This window comes from Didymosphaeria variabile (assembly GCF_027946475.1).
Source record: "Didymosphaeria variabile strain IMI 356815 chromosome Unknown scaffold_1, whole genome shotgun sequence".
Lineage (NCBI taxonomy): Eukaryota > Fungi > Ascomycota > Dothideomycetes > Pleosporales > Didymosphaeriaceae > Didymosphaeria > Didymosphaeria variabile.
The window spans coordinates 384,187-407,331 of record NW_026611620.1 but is presented as its reverse complement, the minus strand read 5'-3'; the positions used below and the strand labels follow the sequence as shown (position 1 = coordinate 407,331).

The following is a 23,145-nucleotide window of genomic DNA, read 5'->3' as shown; positions in this document are numbered from 1 at the left end:
TTGTCTCTTATGGCGGATGCACGTGTAACATATGTGCAGTTTGAAGGTCGTGAATATTTGGTTCTAATTGGGAAACAATGGCTTGGCAGCCGCGGCTTGTTTGCATCTCAAGTGCCCACTTTTCTGCCCCGCCTACGCCTGAGCGTCACAGCGTTAAACAATTTTGCTATCAATCATACATGCTCCTGATTCATCCAGAACTCTCTATTCCGATGACTTCACGCCCGGCATCTCGTCCAGCTCCTCGCCCAGCTTCTTCCCCGCAATGACAAGCGGCTTGCTGTCGACCAGCACGAACAGCATGCGGCAGTACTTCGTCTTGTCCCTGTTGATCCACTGGTGCATCGTCCCGCGCTGAATCGCGACGTCGCCGACCTTCATCGTGCGCTGCTCGCCGCTATCGAGCAACAGATCGACCTGCCCCTCCAACACAATGCCATAGTCCAAGCTCACGGTACGGTGCATGGTGCACTCCATGCTCGGCGGGATATCCACATGGCGCAGGACGTTGCCGCCTGAGATGGTCAGGCCCGGCGGGTTCTTCAAGTAGCCGCTGTACACTTCGAGGTCCTCGTCTTTCTCCATGCTGATGGGGATGCCCTTTGCGGTCCAGTCGAGGCCGAACGCGATGCCATCGGGCATAGTCAGCATCTCGGTCTCCTCGCCGAATCGCTCCTCGAACACGGCTTTGCCATCGTCTCTGTGCGTCGTGATAAATCGCTTCGGTGGGGTGAGCTTCTCGAATTGCATTGCGGACATGGCTGGGAGTGGGAGCTGTGCTCGGCTGTCTCTATCTCGGGATGATGCTGGGTTCCTTCGTGACAGTAATGGCACGGGATATGCTGACTATAAATGTTCGCCCTGTTCGGGATTTTCCTTCCGAGGAAGTTGCCCTTTGCAATTAATCACCCTCGGGATGCTCTAGATCCGTAAGTGGGTGGAGAGTGACGAATGCTAGCGTGGTGGGTACCAAGTACAAGAGTATTTGGAAGCGACCCCCTATTGTACGATGCAGGAACAAATGCCTGGACAGATCAACAGGAATGTAATTGTTCCCTTATAACAGCCGTTTGTTGACCCGATGTTGCACAACCAACACCCCACACCGAGTGTGCGGAGCCGAAGCCCGAAACCCGACTTCGACAACCGTCATGTTCAGACCTCACATCTTTCAATGGATGTATCTCGCGAGGATCACTTACAAATTTTGAATGTATTGAACAGCTGTCCGCGGTTGCTACTTTCGTCGGAGGTTGTGAAAATTGAATTGCTGCAATATACCTTTATTGGAGACGTGCCGACTTGTTCATGCGAACAGCTATCAGTAGGGCAAGTGAGCATGCACGCAGAATCTGATATCGATGGCTTGCGAGAGTACTGATGTTACATATTACATGGCGTGTCGCTGCTAATCACCACTTCATTTACCATTCCCCACCTGCTGTTATCTTGCCAATGAGTCTCCGCAAAGTCGCACTTTACCACACCAGAGCGAATCATGACCTTTCTCCAACTAAACGACATCGAGCATTGCTTATGGATAAGAGCCTGTGAAGTTGAACATGCCGCCTAAATCGTCCTCTGACTCTTCCAATCCAAAGCCTCACTCACACACCAAACCACCGCACCCGACCTCGTCCTGCCACAAGTAGGGCAACCGACTGAGCTGTCAAGTGTCCACTCTTAAAGCAGCTTACCATCCCCAACCGATCATAAGGCAACAACACCAAGACCAAGATGCCATACTTACCACGTGTGCTTCATCTTGGTCGGCTGCTCCCTGATTTAGGAACCCGTCCGCGGTACATAACGCTAATGTCATACAGAAAATGATACACAATGAATGGCGCCCCAAGTCGCTCTTCACTTGTGTCTTCCAGGAGCACTAGTCCAGCGGAACAGATGAGCTAGAGAATGGAATCATGCATGTGGATTGGATCAGAGCGAATGTCACTGCTCGTGTCTAGCTTGTCATATACTGTCCCTACAGAAGTGTCAATGGAAGATCAGATCAAGAAAAGGGCATCACGTACCTCTCCTCACCTTGAGCTTCCTCCTCCTCACGCGCTGACCTCTACGTTCTCACGTTCGTCGAACACCTGCTGGAGTTTGGAGATGGCGGTATGATAGCCCCTCCTTACGCATAGTATTCATCATACCAACGCTCTAGAGCTCGTATCATGATTCACGCCTACAACGCCTAGTATGCCCACTGTTATACTCATCCCCCCTCTACACTCAACATCACTCACATAATCTTCCTTGAAACAGTTGTACACTCCAATGCATTACGTTAGACAGCAGATATCTCACTACAGTACCTAGGTACTCAACCATCCATACACACCACAACCGGCGGCCCCTCCTCCACCTTCCCCTTTAGTAAACTCTTAATCTCCCCATGCTTCTCGTCCTTCTCATCGTAGTAATCCATATCCTCTTTGCTCAGGAAGACGGTCCGCGCGACAAAGGTGTAGCCTCTGCTGTGCGGGTCGCTGTGGGTTACGTGGCCGGCGGAGATCTGGATGTAGGGTTTTCCGTCCTGGAGGGAGGGGATGTTAGTGAGTGGTGAGTGATGAGTGTCTGTGGTGGAGGGGAAGTGTGTGGTGAATCATGTGTGTGTGTGTCGAACAGCCAATCCGCTCGCAGGACTAGACGCGCGAGAGTACCAGAGGGAGATGGGCGAAAGTAGCCGCGCGGTACCTAGGTACGCTTGCACGCGCATGATGTATGCGAGATTTCCCTCTCGTCACATCGACGGTGAGTATCAATCAATCAACGAAGATATACTATCACTTTCCACGCGATATCTTTATGTCGGTGCTAGGCTGTTCGTGCACAACGATCTAAATGAAGAATGAAGTGGGGAGGGGAAATGTACCTTGAGCGCTTCCTGATACAGCGTGGAGTATTTCTGGACTGCCTGTTGGACGACGGCGGGGTCGGGGATTTTGAAAAGCGTTAGGCGGACGATGGGCGACATGTTGGCAGGATGAAGGATTGTGGGGTAGGGGTTATCGTATTATTGGATTTGCGGTTTTTAGAGGGTCGGTTGGTGAACGGTGAGGTTTGCGGTGTGAAATGGGGGCTAGTGCATCTGAGATAGAGCAAGGAGGTTTGAGATATGAATGCAGAATGTGAAATGTAAGGTGCTGAGATGGCTTATGGTGGACATCTGGAGCTTCGGATAAGTGAGGAGAGCCAGAGCGGACATTGTCAGACAATGTCAGAGTTTCGGCATCATGAGAGCTGGATCAAGCTGGAAAGTTACGGAGAGGTCCATTGCTATACAATTGGTGTTCGCATGGTTTTCGTATACTGGATTACAATTTGAATCGAGGTGAGTAAGGTAGGAGTTCGTTCCGCCAGCCATTGCGGGGTTGACGGCAGCTTTCCAGTGCAACAGCATTGTCTACTTTCCGGCAATGATTGAAAAGCATAAATGAAGGCGGTGGCACAAGCGGAGTACGTCCTGGTATAAAACTTCAGCTGTGGTGTTGCCGACTCGCACAACACCCGAGTCGTCCCACGCACCCCACCGGCTTCGAGTCTCGCCATCTAGCTCGGCCTCGCACACGCAGCGTGGTGGAGCAGTGCGGTGCTCGAGCCTCGTTGCAGTTTGCACGCTTGGTAATTCGCTCGTGGCGACTGGCCACTGCAGCGTTCACGTCGTGTGGGCGCTGTGGAGTGGCATCGGCGCCCCGCGGCAGGCTGCGTGGGCAATGTTACACAGACACGGCACCAGTTGGCCCTCCAGACCCCTCGAGGCGGGAGCGCTCCGGCCCTCGACATCCTTGTGCTGTACTGCGGCAACTGGTCTCACAGGGCTGGAGGAGCTTGTGGTTGGAGAGCCAGCAGCGCGAATGAACCGGTGGGTCGATGCCCGGAAGCAGGCCGATTCGAACGCGTCGACGACGTGTTGGCAGTCCCATAGGACGCCCTCACGCCCTCCCCAAACGCAACAGTTGAACGTTTACAAGACCAGTCTGAACCGTCGGACGTCTGCTTGGATGTTTGAACGGCGTATGCATGTTAAGAGGGGCCGTTGGAGCCAGTGTTGCCACGCCGCGTCTGCTCACCGCCTTTCCCACCAGACAGACCAGAGCCAGGCCGAGCGTCGCAGATTGCGCAGGCGGCCGTGCTTCCAACGCTCCCACAACAGTACAGCATCGCTATCGCTATCCGCCCGTGACACGCCTGTGCCCATGGTCGACAGCGATGCGCACTGCTCTGCGATGCTCTGCGATGCTCTGCCAATCGATCTGCCGGGCCATTCACTGCCCGCGCGCGTACCTTCTGTTTTCGCGCATGTAGCAGGTACGTCCGGCCGGCCACCCCAGGCCCTGGACCCACACCAGACGCGCAGTGGACCCGGTCGTCGTGCTTGTACCGCTACCAGCACTCACTCCATCGTCTCGACACTCTCCACTGCAACCTCTGCTGTCTGCATCCGCGACTCGGCAGGGTCCTGAACGAGCAGCCCCGCCGCCGCCTGTCACCCGTCGATCGCCGGCGTCTCGATCGACTTTCGATCAACGTCCATGCTTCGTGTTGACAACACCTGCTCTGACATGCCCGACATCCATCCCCAGATTGCTGACGGCCCGCGTCTGGCACAGCGCGGATAATCAACGTGAACAGGCCGCCTACCCCGCTGCGTGTCCGGGATGCTGACTCTCTCAATTCGTCTTTGATTCAGTGCAACGCACAGTCCCAGCGCTGCGTCGTCAGGAACGCCTGTGCCGGCCCCGGTCGTGCCAAGCATACGGAATGGCGACGACGCTGGCTTGCATGGCGGCGAACAGAGCCATAGGCTCTCGAGACCCGCCGCGACTTCTCCGCAGCGGCGAGTGCTGCTCACTCGCATAACGACAGCTAACAGCCGTTTGGCCCTGTCCACTTTGGGACTTTGGCGCAGATAGCCCGAAAATCCAGAGCAGCAAGCGTTTGCCAGCTCATAATGCATACAAGTTGCATGGTAACACCAAACCCCGTTCGCCTCCAGCAACCCTCGATTCCAGCAATCAATCTCTGCCGCTTGCAATAGCCCTGTCCCCTGTTACTAGGGAGACCCAAGCAACAATGGCGCCTAGCCTGTCCTCCTCAAGCCACTACTCGCATTTGCACGCAGTCACGATAGCGTGGAGACGGGCCCCTCCAGTTGTCACGCCCTCCGCCGCGACTCCCGCGCTCTGTGCAATCGCGTCAGACGCCTGGTGGCTCCATCGACCACCAAGGAACACGCCGGCTTCTCCTGGCCTCTGATCCAGTTCGTCTCCCCAATCTCTGACCGAGGCCATATAGCACCTCGCGCCAAGCCTGCAATACACTTCGGGGCCACGGAACACTGGCAGGGCTTGCAGCACTGACGTTGCGGTGCTTCGCATTTCTCCTCACTTGTAACGATGCATTAGCGGCAGGCCTATGCTCGACGAGTACGAGGCGTGCGTGCATTGATATCGATTGCCTTCCTGTCTCGCTGTGCCGAGGACGGAGTCCTGGTACGTAGACGTTTTGCTTCCGCATCAGGTCTGACCAGATGCCGATCGGGACGTCGAGATACAGCCTTGAGAAGTGGGCCCTCGACAATACTTCCGATCACCAGCCGTTCATCACGCTATTCCTGCAGTAGGGTGGCGAGTCCTGATGATGCGCGCTCTGCAAAGCAAAGACCGGTGAAGCTGTGTCTTTTACAGTTTAATGCCTTCCCTAGCTAAAATTCTGGAACCCCAGCACTTACTGGCGAAAATGCACGCCAACACATCAATATGGGTCGTTTCCACAGAGCCGCAACAAAGCCTGCAGATTATTCATTTCCAGACGTCCAATTGCCTCCGCATCCTACTGGTAGGCGGACTTGACGCGGTTGCTAATCCTGAGATGCGCGCTGCACTCGGCTACCGCAATAAATGACACTTCATCCCACATTGCTGCACTTATGGTTCCCACCCCTCCCACTCCCCTTCTGCAGGTCACTTACCCTCCTTGCTCTCGCTCGTTCTCGATAGCCGCTGGCCTCGACTAGACAGCTGTCACTTCTTGCATTGGTAGTTGTCAAGCCTTCCAACGCATCTCCCGTCGTACAACAGGAGCCACGATATCCTCTCTTGGACTTCGTCACGTCGCCACCAACCAGCGTGTGCCAGTTCACCAAACTACTCTCACACAGTTCCTTCTGAGATTTACGAATCTGCATCGAAGCCCTCCGCACCAATTACTATCGATTTTACACGTCAACCATGTTCTACATAATGTACCTTACAGGTATGGTGCTTACAATCCCTTTCAATTCGTGACCCCGTACCACTATCGTGGGTATCTTGCAGGTGCCCACCATGACTTGTCTGGGTGCCAATGGCATTAGCAGCTTCCGAGCGGCTCGTCCCTTTCCCCACACCGTTTACCACCTTACCGGTGCAGGAACGGTGGGCATGAGTGCATGAGCTCTGAATTGATCCTAATCTTTCAAATCTCCATCATTCGTTGTGCTGATTTTGCCATAGGCCTTTGCCAGCGCCGTCACTGGCCGGACCCACTCTTCCAAACCTACCGCACCCGCCTCGGATACGGATGCACTGTACGAGTGAACAACAGGGAATATTCGACCGACGTCGAGTACGAATCGGATGAATTGGCAAAGAACGCCGCTGCCACCCGCGCTTACATGATCTGCCGCAACTTCTCCGTGAACGACGGCATGTACCCCGGTCAGCGTCCCGGCCAAGGCGGTGTCGTCCAAGGCCTACCTGTTGCCATCGGTACCGGACGCAGGGGCACCGTGTCATCCACCGAGTATGACAGCTCAAATTCAAGCGGCGGAAACAGCCCCCGCTCAGAGTACGGTCTGGAGGACTCTGCCGGTCGAAGGTCCAGTAAATCCTCCACATCCTCCACCTACCATTGCATGTGCGGCCGTGGTGCCATCCGTGCGTACGAGCGGTGCACGTACTGTCTTCGCGATGCGGGAGTCCGCTGTTAGACCACGATACCCATAATCATATCTGAACATTATGCGACGATACCACGACAACAAAAGACTTGAAGAGCTCAGGCTCAGCGATACCACGATTATTACGACCTGCATTTCTCACGACATGATTATCACGAATCCACTAGCGTTCGTTTCCTTGTTCGTTGGATCGTTCGTTTACCTCGAAGCGTGCATTCTTTCGGTTCACATCCACCTAGTCATGACACGAGACTATGACACTTTATATTCGATTCGCATTTCCTCTCCTCTCATTGGATCCCTTTACGAGGCTAGCATAGCGACGGCACTGCAGCGTTCAGCGATGATGACTTTCGGGTTGGCTATCTCCTTTCAGACTGCAGTTTCACTTCTCACGACTCTCTTATCCTGTTGATGACAAAAGAGGAAGATTAACGACGTTTTGGCCACACGGCCCTACGATGTATTCACGAACGAACGAGACGATCAAATTGATATCCTTTCGGCATTGTTGAATGAGACTTGTCTTGGGCTGCCGCCGCCAATGTTCCGTGACGTGGTGCGATGTGGACGACGCACGGACTCTACCGACGATGCTCAGCCGGTACGCGGTGCCTCGCTAGGTCGGCGACATCTCTGTTGTCCAGGGTTTGCATACCAACAATGGTTTGGCACAAATGATATCCATCTGAAGCCGCTTTCTCCGTATCTACATCGATCGTACATGGAACTATCCGGCGTGCTTGCTTAATCATCCGCAGACGTCACGATGTGACGGCGTGTGGATTGCAGAAACGCGTGTTGGTACACTGGGGATTCCTCCTTTGAACGGTCGGCGACTGCCAAACCTCGTGCTGACCGTAAAGGACTGCGTCTGTAGCACGCCATATGCTTCTTTACTTTCGGCGTCGTGGTTTTCAATTTCGACTAGGAAGTCTCCCTGCACTGAGGACCGAGCGCCCGGGGCAGACTGGCCCTAGCCTACCGCAGTACTCGTACGAGTGTCAAGTCATGTGGGACATGCTTTTATAAGTCGAGTTCGATAGTCTATATTTGTTCGTGGCTGTATAGCTTTGGCTGAAACAAAACGAAGGCGGCGTCTTACCTCGTAGCAATAATGGCTGCGCATTAGCTGTCTTAGAATTGACTGATTACTTGGGGAGAGCATCGGTGGAAGGTCACAAGATAGCTAGATAAAACTCACTATGCGACAGGGCCCACCAGCTTCAAGGCAAATATCTGTCACTTCCTAAAAGCTAAGCTAGTCTAGCCCCTGAAAGGGCAGCATTCTCAGATAAAACATGGCGAAAGCAAAGCCTCAACTGAAGACCTTCATCTGGCGGATCTCGGAGGCCCTGCCATTCTCAGTATATCATCTGTGAGATTCCTGCCGACAGATCAAGAGCCCTAGCCGTGCTCCGCCACCTCATCTACCAGCGCATGTCTACGGTCCACCCACAAGGCCAGGTATTTCACCACTGCCACCATCCCGGAGGCGTCATCCACTCGTTCACGCCTGAGCGTCTTGAGGGGAATGCACTCCACTGTGTGATCGAGCCTGTTAGGAATGGTGTGTGCGATGGGCGTGTCGACAGTCTCAAGGGTTAACAGGGATAGGGAGGGACGTAATTGTTCATATCTAGTGCAGGGATTGGATTGGATTGGAGAAATGGTGGAGGGCGTGTTGCGCTTTGAGGAGTGTAGTTTATCCACTTTATCGTTTCGGTGAGTTGGGAAGGTGGTGGCTCGGAGTGTTCACCTTACGTAAGCGTGGGTAGGCTGCGCGAGATGTCTGGTGTTAACCTGGATTTACCGGTACGGCCTGTTTCTATATGTTTCAGCACTGCAATTGCTAGCGCCGTCGAGGCCTTCGCAACTTTGCTGTCTGATGGTGATAATCACCACTCTTCAAACACGACACCCTAGCCTTATGCGCGGTTAAATGTGTGAAGGAAGTTCAGGATATTGTGCGTATGCTCCAGCGCGCCGCGCTTCGTCCATGGGGATTGGGGTTTGCAGTTTTAGTCCCACGCAGGGAGACAACATTTAGCATTTGTAGGTTGGATTTTAGTCCTCCCATGGAAAGATCGTGATAGCTTTTAGTCACGCCCAAAAGTGTGGTAGAAGTGTGAAGAAGACGTTTTGTAGTAGAAAAGGGGTGGTTATATACGTCCCCTCATCCCGGGTCCGCCTGGTTTTACTAGAGCTGTTGAGCACTTCGCAATCTTGGCTAAGATGCGCTTCATCATTATGAAGTCAACTACGAAACATTGGGCTTGGGTGCGGGCGGACGTGTGGACTACTGCTCCAGCGCTCTTCTTCCCATGGCGGGTAGCTGGTTCACTTTTAGTCACACCTGGGAGGCGTGGTAGAAGTGTAGAGAGCTTTGAGGGGTGAGAGGGGTTTATATACCTCTACTCACCCTGCCTCTGCGCTATCCTATAGAGGTTGTCGTGCACTTCACAGCCTTCGCTGTGTGATGCTGATAATCATCGCTCTTTACTACGACACATTGGGCTCGGGCGCGGTGACACGTGCGAAGTAATGCTCCAGCGCTCTTCTTCCCATGATGTGTAGCTGATTCACTTTTAGTCTCGCCCAGGGAGACAACATGGGTCGGTTTGAATCCAATTTTTGGTCCCACTCCATCTCGGGACTTTTTCGGGTTTTTAGTCGCACCTAGAAGGCGTAGAAGTGCGAAGAAGACATTTTGTGGTAGGAACAGGGTGTTTATATACCCCCCCCTCATCCCGAGTCCGGGCTGCCTTTGCTAGCGCCGTCGACTGATTTGTACTTCACTGTGTGATGCTGATGATCATCATGATTTCAAATACAGCGCCGTAGGGCTTAGGTGTAGTGTTCTTTCCGTGAAATGTAGCTGGAATCACTTTTAGTCCCACGCAGGGCGACAACATCAGCTGTCGTAGTTGTCGACTTTTAGTCCACCCACATAATGTTTCTATGTACTCTTTTCTAGTCACACTTAGAAAGTGCGGTAGAAGTGTAAGGAAGTAACTTTGTGGTGAGAAGAGGGTGCTTATATACCCCCCTTCATCCTGAGTGCACTTGGACAGATTAAAGCTGCTGAGCACTTCGCAACCTTCGCTGTATGATGCCAAAATTCGCCATCGTGAAGCGGTAGCGATGTTCAGCATCGGACGACAAAGGAAGTGTGAGAATGTGCGATGCATTCCTACACGATCTGCGTGCGTAGAAAACGGCAGACACAAAATTCATGGCCGAAGAGGTGGAGGGTTTTGGTCCACACATGCCAGCAAGGATGAAGTTTTGGTACCACCCACCAGCAACATGCCGGTATAGTTGTTCACTTTTAGTCTACCCACATGGTCCTTTGTGAAATCGGAATAGTGGAAGTGTGAGGAAGAGATTTTGTAGTAGGAAGAAGGTGTTTATATACCCCCAGCCATCCCGACTCCGAGTGATATAAGTTCGTCATTTTTCGTGAAGATGCGCTTTATCAGCGTAACACAATGCATCACCGAACAGGCTGAGGGCTTTAGCTCATTTCCTAGACAGAGTCCTTTTGGTTCCGCTCAGAAAGACAACATGTAGTGTGTTGCTTGATCCTTTAGTCCACCCACATTGGTACTTCTTATCTTGCTTTTAGTCACACCTAGGAGGCGTAGAAGTTTAGAGAGCTTTGTGGCGGAAAGAGGGTGTTTATATAGCCCCCAGTCATCCAAACTTCGCGATGTCGAGCACTTTGTAACCTTTGCTGTGTGATGCTGAATATTACCATCGCCTAGCGCTATAGACACTGCTTAATAATATAGAAGCCTAGGGATATGTGGTTCATTCCTACGCGATATGCGTGCATGATAACGGCGGACACAGAGGCCATGGGGCTTGAGGAGAGACGTGTTAGTCCCACCCAGGAGACGCCATGAGTTGCTTGGCCGTTTCGTTTTAGTCCACCCACATAGGATCTTGTGAAATTGGTTTTGGTCACACCTAGGAGGTGTGGTGGAAGTGTAGAGAGCTTTGTGGCGGAAAGAGGGGTTTATATACCTCTAGTCATCCCAACTTCGCGATGTTAAGTCCTTCGTCACTGTCGCTGGTAGATGCGTTTCACTATCAGAGTAAGGCACACCCCGATCTAAAACCATAAAGACTGTCGCCAAGGCTTTGTGATGATGCATACATGGTAAAGATGGACACAAGACAAAGAGGACATGGCCGAAGAGGTGAGTGGCTTTAGTCCACATATGCCAGAATGACCCGCTCACAAAGACAACATGAACTATTTAAATTTTTCGTTTTAGTCCACCCAGGAGACACCATCAATTGTTTGTCGGTATGGTTTTAGTCCACCCGGGAGACACCATGTGTTGCTTGGTCTTTCGTTTTAGTCACACCTAAGAGGTGTGGTGGAAGTGTAGAGAGCATTAAGGGGCGAAAGAGGGGGTTTATATACTTCTATTCATCCCGACTCTACACTATCTTCGCTAGACTATATAGGTGTGTTGGTACTCGTGAAGATGCGCTTCATCATTAGTCTTCCACTCCGACCCATACCATAGAGGTTTTCGCGGAGACTTTGTGGCGATGTGCATGCGTGGGAGATGGAAGACAGAGAGGTCATGGCCGAAGAGGTGGGTGGCTTTGGTTCACATGTGTCAGGATTTGTAAAAGTTTTGGACCCGAAGGAGACAACATGAATTGCCCGGTTATTTCTTTTTAGTCCAGCCACATGTAGTCTGTCCACTCGTCGCTTTAGTCTACCTACAGGTGACCTTGCCCTGGGGACTTTTAGCCACACCTAGGAGATGTGGTGGAAGTGTGAGGATGGATAGACGGGCAAGATGGAATTTATATACCTCCAGGCCTCCCAATTGCGCTCGTGGAGGTCGTGAGATGGAGGGCTCTATCATCTCTGTGAGATACTGCGCATTATTGCGTTATTCGTATCTCAGATCCCATGCGTCGCATCTTTTGTCTCACCCAGAAAGACAACATATGAGTGGTCTCCAGCGCTTGTCATCCCTATGCGTTGAAGGTAGCGATATTTTAGTCACACCTAGGAGGAGTAGTAGAAGTGTAAGGATAGACAGAGGAGAATGAACGGGTTTAAATAGCTTCCTTCGTGCATCGCAAATCTGCTTCCACAATTGGAAGGTTGTTCAAGGCCATTGGTCTCGTGAAGATGCGCAACTTCATCAGATAGATGTCGCCACACATTTGAATAGAAACCGTTATGATGGCTTGACGCAGAGTTATACCCATTTCATGGAGACCAGGAACGATGAGGGAAAACCACATGGGTTGTTTCGTATAGGTTGTGGAGTCCCTGGGCGACTTGCCCCACTGTTTTGAGGACCTAAAAGACTATCGCTTTTCGTCACATGTTTTGTGCGAAGTAAGTGTTTTAGTCATACCTAGAACCTGTAGTAGAAGTGTGAGTGGGGCATCCCATGGTAGAAAAGGGGGGTATATATAGCCTCGAGCATCCCAAACCAGCTTCTGCCTTTGCTGAGTGTTGCGATGCAGAGCTACATCGTAAGTGTGTGATAGTGGCTAGTTTTGGTAAATTTGGATCGGTACACGGAACCGCTGAGTATTCGCTGGATCTCATGTGCATAAAGAAAAGCTGGAACAGATGGCATCCCTTTAAAGGTCGCGAGGCTTTGATTCCTCATAACGCTTTCCAGATCAGCTTTTAGTCCTATCCAGGAGGCCCAAATGTGTCCGATGTCGTGCAACTTTCGGCCACCATCGAATGTGCGATGGGATTGTTCTGGCCCGACCCAGAGAGGCAACACATAGCTTGTCCCCTTCCTCTTTTTGTCTCTATGCCATCTTGGCCTCGCGTTTTCCGTCAAACTGAGAAGGTGAGGCGGAAGTGTGGGAACTGAGTGAGGAGATTGAGGAGGTCCATCTCAGATTCGCAATGCACTGCAAAAAGTACGAAAATCCAACTTCGTGTTTGCAGCAACGACATGGCTGACAGACGAGTCAAAGGGCACGACGTGACTATAAACGAACAGAGTTTAGTCCACATCGGAGCTTCCAGTGTGAGCTTTTGGTTCCACACCGGCAAGGCAGCATGGGTACTCAGGAAGGGTTTTTGTCAAGCCCCATACAATGCCCTGTATGTAAGTTTTAGTCCCTATCAAATAGATGTGAGCGGGAGGAGTTTAGGAGGAGAGGATCACATGGATTAAATCCCTCTACCCACGTTGACTACGCGCTCATCTACGAAGAATGATGCAGGTCATCGCCGCACTTTTACAAGGTTGGACTGGGACAGGTGTGGAAAGATGCTCTTTATTTACAACAAGAAAACCCAAAGCGGACATGGGTTGCGTAGTCTCCAGACGAAGCAGGAAGGCAAAATTTAAAGTCTGCAGGACACCTTCAGTCACCATGCAAAGATAGTAGGACCGGTTTTAGTCTCCTCGAAAGGAGGCGGCAAGTGTGAGGCAAGAATAAATAGTACAAAGTAGATTATATATATTTGACTGTCCCAATTTCATGACAGCTACCCACACTGTCGCATTTTAGTGATGCGGATCATCATCACAAGTTGTGGAAGCGAGGGACTTTGGAGCTCGTGATTTTGGGAAACAGCATGCTCCTTTTGCAAAAGGGGAGCCAACGCGGGCATGTGACCAGCCAGGATCGTTCTGAAGCCCATCGACTCTTACGCTTAGCACTTTGAGCTCTACCGAGAGAGCAACATGTCGTTGCTGTTGTTGGTGTTTCTGACCCTGCCTTGTCGCCACATTATCGCCGTTTGGTCTCCACGGAGGATGCTTGCTTGTGTAGGAACCTTATGGTGGAAAGATGGGCCTATATCTCGATCCGTAGTCGACCATGCTGGTCGAGCGTTCATCATCATGGAAGAGTGAAGCAAATCTTCATCGAGGTCGCAAACATGGGGGATGTTGTAGCCAGGTAGACGAGGCGCATAGAGAGAGCACAACAACCGCCATGGGTGGAAGTAGAATGGAGTTTTCGACGCGGTATCGTAGTCGTTGTTGTCGGTCATGCCACCCAGGAGCGGGAACATGACGTTTTGGGATCATGTGTTTTGGTCCATCCCCATACGTCGTAGTGAAGTCATCCTTTAGTCCACTAGCGTAGGATTTATGAAGCGTGAAGCACGACGGGCCTTGCACATGCTTATATACCCTTACGGTTGAACTAACTTCCACCATTCGCGAACAATGATGCGCTTCATCATAGCGTGATGGGCTACAAGCATAACGCGACTCGGAAGGAGACATGGACTTAGTCACATAGAAGTATTGATCCTTAGGCAGACAGATCATCTGAGTCTTGTAATAGCCGAAGTGATATTGTAGTTCCCATGAAAGCTCTGTTCTGGCCGTTCTGGGCCCATTCACACAACACGCTTCATCACCTCATTGAAGCATCCTGTAAGAAATCATAGAGTGTCAAGACAGAGGATTGGACACAGATGTAGGTTATAATGACTTGCCTACGCGCGAATGCCGATGCGATGAGTTACCGTTCGGTGGTCGCTTTCCAGTAGTTGAGGTAGAAGCGCAGCGCGTAACAGGGTAAACAATTGTCATAGATAAAGATCTAGTGATCTCATGAACGCTGTTTGTGCCTCCTGCTCTTTTGGAATGGAAAATGGCATGCGGAGAGCAAGCTCTCCATTCTAGTGCTTGTGGAAGAATGCGACTCTTAGTTACAACCCTTTCTCGTGATCTGCAGATGGGATCTCTTGGAGAGGTACGGGAAGATAATTAAGTTGACCGCCGTGTCCATGTCATGTATATCTACGTGCACGGGCGGTACTTTCGGAGCCTTTAGCTGAAGCAAATGTTCAACGTGAGAGAAACAATTTCGCAACGATTCTCTCTTCTCAATAACAAAGACACGGAAGAAGAGGGTTGACTCTCGAACGGTGAGGGCGTACGGTCGCAAGGGTCTCGCATGGACCACTTTCGTGGCCACTCTTGTTGATAGTGACTAGCTCCTTACAGGTACAATGATGTCGCTATGCTTATCAACAGCACTCAACTTACCACTCTCAACGGAAGGTGTTTGCTTGCTCCGGTCACCCTCTTTCACCTCTCGCGCAACCTCGCGGCCGTGTAGCGCCTTATTTAGCGGTGCAGCCTCCGCCCTCATAAAGCCACCCTTCTCCCTTCACCAGCTCTCCACCCTGCACTCTCTCTGCGCATTCAACTTAGCTCAACATCGACACAATAATCATGCCACCCAAGCGAAAGGCTCAGCAAGCGGGCCTTGACGTTGTCGCTGGCCCTGGGCCTGCGCCGTCACTCCGTCGCAGCTCTCGATCTGCTGCCGTGAAGGAGACAGCCACCACTCCTCAGCCGACCACGAAGCGCCCGCAAAATCTCCGAGCAAAGTTTGTTACGGCAAAGAAGGCCACGCTGAAGAAGGCCGCAACGAAGCCAGCGAAGAGGGACCGACCAAGCAACGACCCAGAGAATGACCCTGAGGATAGTTCAGATGGTGAATCAGATGATGAAACAGACGATCTGAATAACGAGGACACGCATGAGTCAGACGAAGAGTCCGAGCATGAGTCTAACGATGAGATTGGTACCGATTCTGGTAGGGTGATCCGACCACTTAGTCCATAAATGAAGCTAAAAAGATATAGTCGTCCCTGATGCTCACATTCCCAACGCTCATCCCGCTTACAAAGACATCTTGTCTCTTAATGCCATCAAGTTTGTATTCAGCAATGCCTTCTACGACGCTCTGAAGGCCAAGGCAAACAATTGTCCGCGCAAGCATGGTGTTACGTCCGCGCTGGCAGTTGAAGAATTTCGGCGTCTTCTTGCAATCAAGGTCTGGACTGTGGATGTTGACGCCACCAAAATTAGCCCGACCCCGATCAGTAGGTCGCATACATACTTGCCTTGCCTCCAGTCGCAGGATGGGGGTTTCAGTAACGAAGCAACACTAATGATGAACAGTGGACTATCTGTGGCATGCAGCTGTGCTCGATACAAAGTTCTACGCCGAGCTTCAGTCCGTTTTGGGGGTTGAGCTTCACCACAACCCGCAGGGTGCCAGCGACGATGATACCAAGAATCGAAAGAAGCGTTTGGCCCAAATGGCGGCGCTCTACAAGTTCTTCTTCAAGACCAAGCACCGCAACGACAAGCCACTCGAATCCAAGCCTCCGTATGTAGCCCCTCTTCTTCCCACCCAGTCGCCCCGCGTCGAGAACATAGAGATCGTTATTCGAGACGTGCTTGGTGGTTCGTTCAAGCTTGCTGTTCGATCAAACGAGACATTGTTTCACATCAAATCAATGATTCACGATCGCGATGGAGCTCCTGTGCACTACCAGCGCCTCATCTTTCGCGGTTGTCAAATGTCAGATGATCGTACGCTCTCGGACTATCACGTTCAGACTGGAGCCGCCTTGAGTCTCGTCCGCACGATTCGGTATTGTTGATGTGGTTCGTGAGCATATCGGCAGACGCGTGCTTCTGTGCTATGCTAACGTCGTACAGGACCCAACAACAGCGTCGGAAAGGAAATATGCAGATCTTTATCAAGCTTCTCACTGGCAAGACAGTCACGCTCAACGTCCACGGCTCTGATCTCATTCACGAAGTCAAGCTCGATGTTCAGAAAAAGGAGGGCATTTCTACAGATCGACAGCGCCTTGTTTATGCTGGGCACTTATTCGAAGACGGTCATACGCTCGACGACTACCATATTCTGAAGGAGTCTACCCTGCATCTGGTTCCGCACATACGGGGATGTTAGCCTCTCAGCGACACGAATCGCGGAATCATCGAGAAGTTTCACGTATTCATGATGATGGTTATCTGTAGCATTGTTTGTTAGCATATTGGGCGTTCCATTTCCCTCTGACTGGTGTGCTTCCAAACAGGGGCACCGACACACATCTTCAGTAAGCACCATTTAAGAAGACTGGGCGTTCTGACGACTATCGTCATTCATTCTAGCAGAGATAAGCACTGCCACACTCCCTTAGTAGATAGATAAATCTCACACTCATTTGATTTCACGTATTTGCCTTCGCAACGAATTCCTGGAACAGTCTATATATGAGGAATTAACTTAAGTTCGATGCTTCAGTCAATCCGTTAGCTGTGTTGCAATCTGAAACCTGTGGGGTTGTCGCAATGCTGTGTTCGTTAACAGTATTTCTAACTCGACTATGCTCTGGGGAATATGACCGCACCCAAGTTCCGCTACTTGACAAGGTGGAAACCCCTCTCAATCGCCACCACAGGAGCTGTACAATACACTCGTACCACCCTTTAACAGAGAGCAGACGTGAAAGTGGGCAGTATTGATGTGCTGCGCTACAGGTGTTTACCAAAATCTATTGGGATGCTCCAAATGTACTGCGTGCTCAAAGCTCACGCTCGACATTTACATGCCTTTGACCTGCCTTGAGAGTACAAGCGCAATTGTGGGTCTTACTTCTTCTCAAATCTTATATCAGCAGAAAACGATCATTAAAACCACCATCACGTACTTCACCGGCCGTTGACCAATCGAGCGATTTCCAGATCCAAAATGTGTATAAAAAGCCGGACATTACCCTTGTAGCGACTCTCACGCTCATTTGCCATGCCCCGTGGGAACCAAAATCCTGCTACAGATAGCGCATGTCTTGCATTGCGTTCGACTCTAACACCACTTCCACCGGCGCACCATGGGTTCGCGCCTTGTTCCAAATGCAAGAAGCTGAATTTCATGTCACGTTTGTATTCAAAATCTACGTTGGCATGAGCATATGTCTGATGTGGTGAGCATCACCATCGCGCCGAAGCCATCGTCGCCTGTTATAAGAAAATCCAGAGGAAGGATGGTATATAAACCCACCCCGACGCCATGCTGAAGTTCTTTACACTCCTACCCTCTCTGTTAGAGATCAAAAGATCGGAAGCTGATCATGCATGTGCTGTGCCGCGCCTTGGTCGACAAAGCCTTGCAATCACCAACCATTTGTGAGCTGCGTGCGTTGCAAAAGCTACGCCATTGATGAGGCATACGCAGGCGGCTTGATTCCATGGAATCCTGGAGCATATTTTGTGAATTTCTCGCCAAAATAGACTTTCAACGCGTCAATCTTCCCGGTGTATATGTTCATCCACTTCACCAGTCTCCTTTAGCTATGGCAGAGTTTAGGTTAGTTATGGGTATATCGACGCCTTCTCCTCAACATGATTTCTTCTTTATACTATATTCACCCACAACGCAGGAACAGAAAGGATTTCTCACTCCAATCGATGTGCTTCATCGAGCTTGCTGGCAACAATCATGGCCACGATGGACCTATGTAAACCCGACTCTCCAATACCTTCCTATGGAATACGAGAAGCAGAATGGACATGTTCCTTATGCGATGTGCCCCCAAACGCCCACTGACTTCCCTCCATGGGGATCGTTTCATCCGAAAGCAAAGAACGGGAGAACATGCCGTGTGGTCTTCGGACCGATAGTGATGATGATGGCAATCATCACTGCCCACCGTAGATATCGCTAGAACCCAGATGCCACACATCTATAAAAGCTCTCATTCCCTCCCTACCTATATTGCTTCACACTACCACCCGCCACCTCTCTAAAGTCGGAAGACTAAAAGATGTGAATACAGAATTCCATGTGTGGCACGAAGCGCTGTCTTGAAACTCTAGGAGCAGAAGCCGTTTGTGCGTTGCTCGTCCAACATGTTCACTCCATTATGGACGTGTGAGTGTAGCTTGTCCCAATTCCGAGACGAGGCCGAACATGTTCTGTTGAGTCTTCTGTTGTTTAATATTGCATCTCTAGCCTAACACCTCGAACCTCTACGTTATGACGACGTGGATCATCACCACCATTCATCGCAGTCCACGCTCTATTCAAGATGAGTCTCGCGCATAAAAATCGCTCTAATCTCCTTCTCTTCTTCCACACACTGACTTCAACCTCTTCACGCGGAGGACCGAAAAGCAGCAACGAACATCGCATGTGCTGTGCCGCGTGTGCTGTTTGAAATTTAGCGGAGTGCCTCTATATGTGTACGCGCAGCTTGTTCAAAAACCACCCGATCCTCTGTGATGTGCGTGTGGCTTGACCCAAGACACCCCATATTGTGCGTTGTTTACTGCCTTCTTCAGCCCTTGTGGCAAGTTCACATGGCTCCTGCCTATAAGAGGCCGGTCAGTCCCCTCATGCTATCTTCACAGGACTGTCTCCACCCTTCAGGGGACTAAAATAAGACCAGTGTGACTTGATGTGCTGCGCTGCGGCTTGTCTTAAAGATTGTGTCAGCTGTATGCGTGGATCTGTCTAAGACACGCAACAACATAGATATGGCACGGCTCTCCTGACTTGCGAAGCATTCCTACATCTGAAGCACATGAGGAAGGGGATTAATATATGGCTAGGTCCGATGTGCACCACATGTACCTTTCGTGATGATCATGGTTATCTCCGGTACCGCGTGATGGATCTAATACCCCAAGCGCCGGGTCAGACGACGAACGCACATATAACCCCGTTCCTTACTTCAATAGCGACCTCGCAGAGAGCTTAAAAATCTTGCAGGGCGTACCATGTGCTGTGCTGCGGGTGCTTTCCAAAACATCAAGCAATGCATTCTATGAAATACGGTTGGTGTCAAAGCGAGTGAGAAGTAGAACAGGCCTGCGAACTGTCTGTCTATAAAACATTCAAAAACTCCCATGAGCGCGCTTCGTTCAGAACATTTCCACCTCTTGGACCATGTGTGCGGCTTGTCCAAAGAAACACCGCTGAAGAGTCATGGCCTGGTCGTCTTGGCTTGGTGTGAAGCAAATTGTCGTGAAGCGCTTTATAGAAGAAACCGGATATGGTATCGCAAGATGAAAACGCGTCTAATGCGGTAGCAACCAGGAAAGTCCGTGTGATCCAGCCAACGGTAATACCAGCCGCCAGTGGGCTAGATCAGATGGATCGTGTGCATAAAAGGCCTCACACTCTCCTCTTCCGCTTCCTCACACATTCACGACCCTCTCTCAGGGAACTAAAACATGGAAGGACCGGAGTATGTGCTGCCGCGGTTGGCCGCCTCTAAAAGAAACGAAAGACTGACTACATTATGCGCGTGGTTTCTGGAAACTCCTCTTGAGCACAATTACGCGTGAGCATGGTTCCTGTTCGTAACTTGGCATTGAAGGAACTCATGTGTGCGGTCTATCAAAAAGTCAATTTCAGGAGCAAGATGACTTGCTTGCTATGCGTTTCGCTCGAAGCCTAGACATGTCTAAGAGGGCAGGGCAACGATGAGAATTTGAACCATAATGATAATCATCATTAGCAGTCAGTGTGACAGATTCAGATGCCTTGTGTCTATAAAAGGCAGCACACTCTCCCTTGTTTCTATCCTTTACCCAGACATCCCTATCCTGTGAGCGACTAAAACAGTAACGCTGCCTTCACATGTGCTCCGCCGCAGGCAGTGAACAAAAGCAGCTCTCCCACCATCCATGTCCGCGCGGCGTGTTTAAAAGCGCCTTAATGCTGCCAATATGAGCACCACTGTTTGCCCAAAGCCAGACTGCAACATGTTATGGAAGCGCAACTTCTCTCAAATCTGACCTGCATCTCAATCATGAGAGTCGTTTTTGGAAATTGAGCGTTACTGGACACCATAGGGTGCTTGTCTACGAAGCTGCTTGTGATGGAAAGTATGTGCGAAGAGTAAGAATTTGCAATTTTGCTTGCTGAGGTTTCCGGTGCGGTTGCGGGAAGAACGACGACACTACCGCCACTTCATCATAATCATTGTCCAGTGTGGTGAGTTCCGATGGTTCATGTCTATAAAAGGCGTGTTACCCTCCCCCATCTCCACGCCCCACACATCTTTCTCCTACATTTGGGGACTAAAAGACTACTTCGTCGATCTCATGTGCTCTGTTGTGCGAGCTGTCTAAGACATCGAAGATATCTCATATATGCGTGGCTTCTCTAAAACTGATAATCGAGTATTGCATTAACGTGCATGCTGTTTGTCCCAACCACAAAATGACCACCAAGCGCGACTTTTCTAAAAGTACCACGCACCTCCAAATGACAGCGCTCCCCACCTGTAACTCATCATCTGTAATTGGTAAATGAACTGCTTGTTCAAATGCGACGCATGAAGTGCGATGGCGTACTGTCATCGAGTGAAGATATAAAAGCCTTGTCTCCGCCCAAGCAGAACTGTTCTCACATTACTACCTTGCCGTGGAGGATTAAAAGCTACGCGTCAAGAGCGCCATGTGCCGCGCTGTCCTGGTGTCTAAATTTCATCACCCGAAAGCCGATGTGCCCGCGATTCGTCTCCTCCATTTCTTTGCGAGGATTCACAAGTGAGCGTGCCTTGTCTAAAACCCGGCATCTGCCATGGCTATATGGAAGGCCTGTTCAAATTCAATATTGCTGGATATGATGGCGTGCTTGTCGTGGTGCGAAGCTGCCTATGGACGAAAGCATGTACGAAGAGAAAGATATCTCACCCTACATAATGATGTTACCGCTGCCGTGACGGGAAGGATCCCCACTATAATCGTCACTGCGTCGTTATCACCACCTTGGCAGCTAGTGCAACGAGTTCAGATCGCCTGTTCCTATAAAAGGTCGCCCAGTCTCTCTTATCTCCACCCCTCACACGGCGATCTCAATATTCTTTTCGAGGACTAAAAGCAAAAATTTTCGACTCTATGTGTTGCACCGTGGGCACTCTCTAAAAAAGAACGAAGACTTGAACAAATGTGCGCGGGCCTTCTCTAAACCAAAAGGCCCATATTACATGTGCGTGCGCGCTGGCTGTCTCAAAGCAGGTTCATGACGAAATCATGGGCTATGTGTAGCTTGCCCACATGTCTGATTGAGATGGCAAATGGCGTGCTTGTCTTGCTGCGATGATGATTACTGGGCCAAGGAGTCCGGACGGTCTTTTTCTATAAAAGACTGTCTGATTTCCCTTGTTTTTACTCTTTACACCACTACCTCACTTTCGTAAGGAGGACTAAGAACCTCTGGTCTCACTCTATGTGCTGCGCCGTGTACGCTCTCTAAAAAGTCGAAGAGTTCTTTGCGATGTGCGCGTGGCTTCTTAAAATCTTGGTACTTAAAACGAATGCGTGCCCGCGGTGGTGTCTCAAAACACTTCTTCCAAAACATATGGATCCACGGCTTCTCTGGGAATCACGGTTTCTATAAAAGTCCTCTCGCCCTGCCAGATCTCTACGTACTCTTTACATTATGACCTGATTCTTCTTGAGGAGGACTAAAAACACGGCACGAAAGCTGCATGTGCTGTCCAAGGCTTTCTGCTACAAAGCCAAAGAATTCTTTGCGATGTGCGTCGGGCTTCTCAAAACACAGTTTCCCAAGGTACATGTGTCCGCACCGGTCCGTTTAAAACCGAGACTTCAAGAATTTATGGATCCACGGCTTCGCTGGAAGTCACTATCTATAAAAGACCTCTTACACTTCCTCCTGTACCTTCACACCACTACCTCACTTTCGTAAAGAGCACTAAAGTTACAAACAAGACTACTGTATGTGGTCCTGGTCTCGCCGCCAAAAAGTCAAAGAATTCTTTGCGATGTGCGCGTAGCTTCTTAAAACTCAAGTTTCAAATTTTCCATGCGTGTCGGCGCGGGCTGTCTTAAAACATGAGACAATATCCTTTATGCGTGTCCGCACCGGTTCTCTAAAAACATGTCTTACAAGAACTCATGGATCCAATCCTCAGCCTCTCTATAACTCCTAGTTGCGCCTTCCCATGAGGCCGGGCGCGCGGCATCCTTGGAACCCGTCCCCTACAATGCCTATGTGTGTCTTGGCCCAAAGTGTCATCGAGACGATGACACGGCGTCCTTATCTTATCATATCAGGAATCATCCCGCTTGCAAGCACACAGCAAGCAATAGAAGACGTGCAAGCCATATAACTACGGCGATGATCATCATCACCAAACAGTGCGCTAAGACTAGATAGCATGCATGTATAAACCCGGCCCCTCTCCCTTCTCTATCCTCTACACAGACACCTCTTTAGGCGACTAAAACCAGACTTGGTGGCAAACATGTGCGCGTGGGAGGTTTACGAGTGAACCTAATCAGTATCATGTTCGCGTGGTAGGCTACAAAGAAAGCTCAAACCGACCTATGTGCGCGCGGCTTGTGAAGACTAAATTACTCTGAATAATAATGATGAGCATC

At 50.5% G+C, this 23,145-nt stretch overlaps 3 protein-coding genes across 3 annotated transcripts; 1 reads left to right on the top strand and 2 right to left on the bottom strand.

Moving 5' to 3' along the window:
• Nucleotides 1-204: 204 nt before the first annotated feature.
• Nucleotides 205-759, bottom strand: N0V89_000110 (uncharacterized protein; the record flags this gene model as incomplete). Its single annotated transcript, XM_056208935.1, has 1 exon — nt 205-759. One exon carries the CDS (start codon nt 757-759, stop codon nt 205-207), a length of 555 nt encoding a protein of 184 aa, XP_056075757.1.
• Nucleotides 760-2,329: 1,570 nt separating this feature from the next.
• Nucleotides 2,330-2,983, bottom strand: N0V89_000109 (uncharacterized protein; the record flags this gene model as incomplete). The annotated part of the gene is made up of 2 exons (XM_056208934.1): nt 2,330-2,542; nt 2,882-2,983. 2 exons carry the CDS (start codon nt 2,981-2,983, stop codon nt 2,330-2,332), a joined length of 315 nt encoding a protein of 104 aa, XP_056075756.1.
• Nucleotides 2,984-6,239: 3,256 nt separating this feature from the next.
• N0V89_000108 (uncharacterized protein) lies at nt 6,240-6,979 on the top strand (the record flags this gene model as incomplete). The annotated part of the gene is made up of 2 exons (XM_056208933.1): nt 6,240-6,264; nt 6,504-6,979. 2 exons carry the CDS (start codon nt 6,240-6,242, stop codon nt 6,977-6,979), a joined length of 501 nt encoding a protein of 166 aa, XP_056075755.1.
• Nucleotides 6,980-23,145: the final 16,166 nt, after the last annotated feature.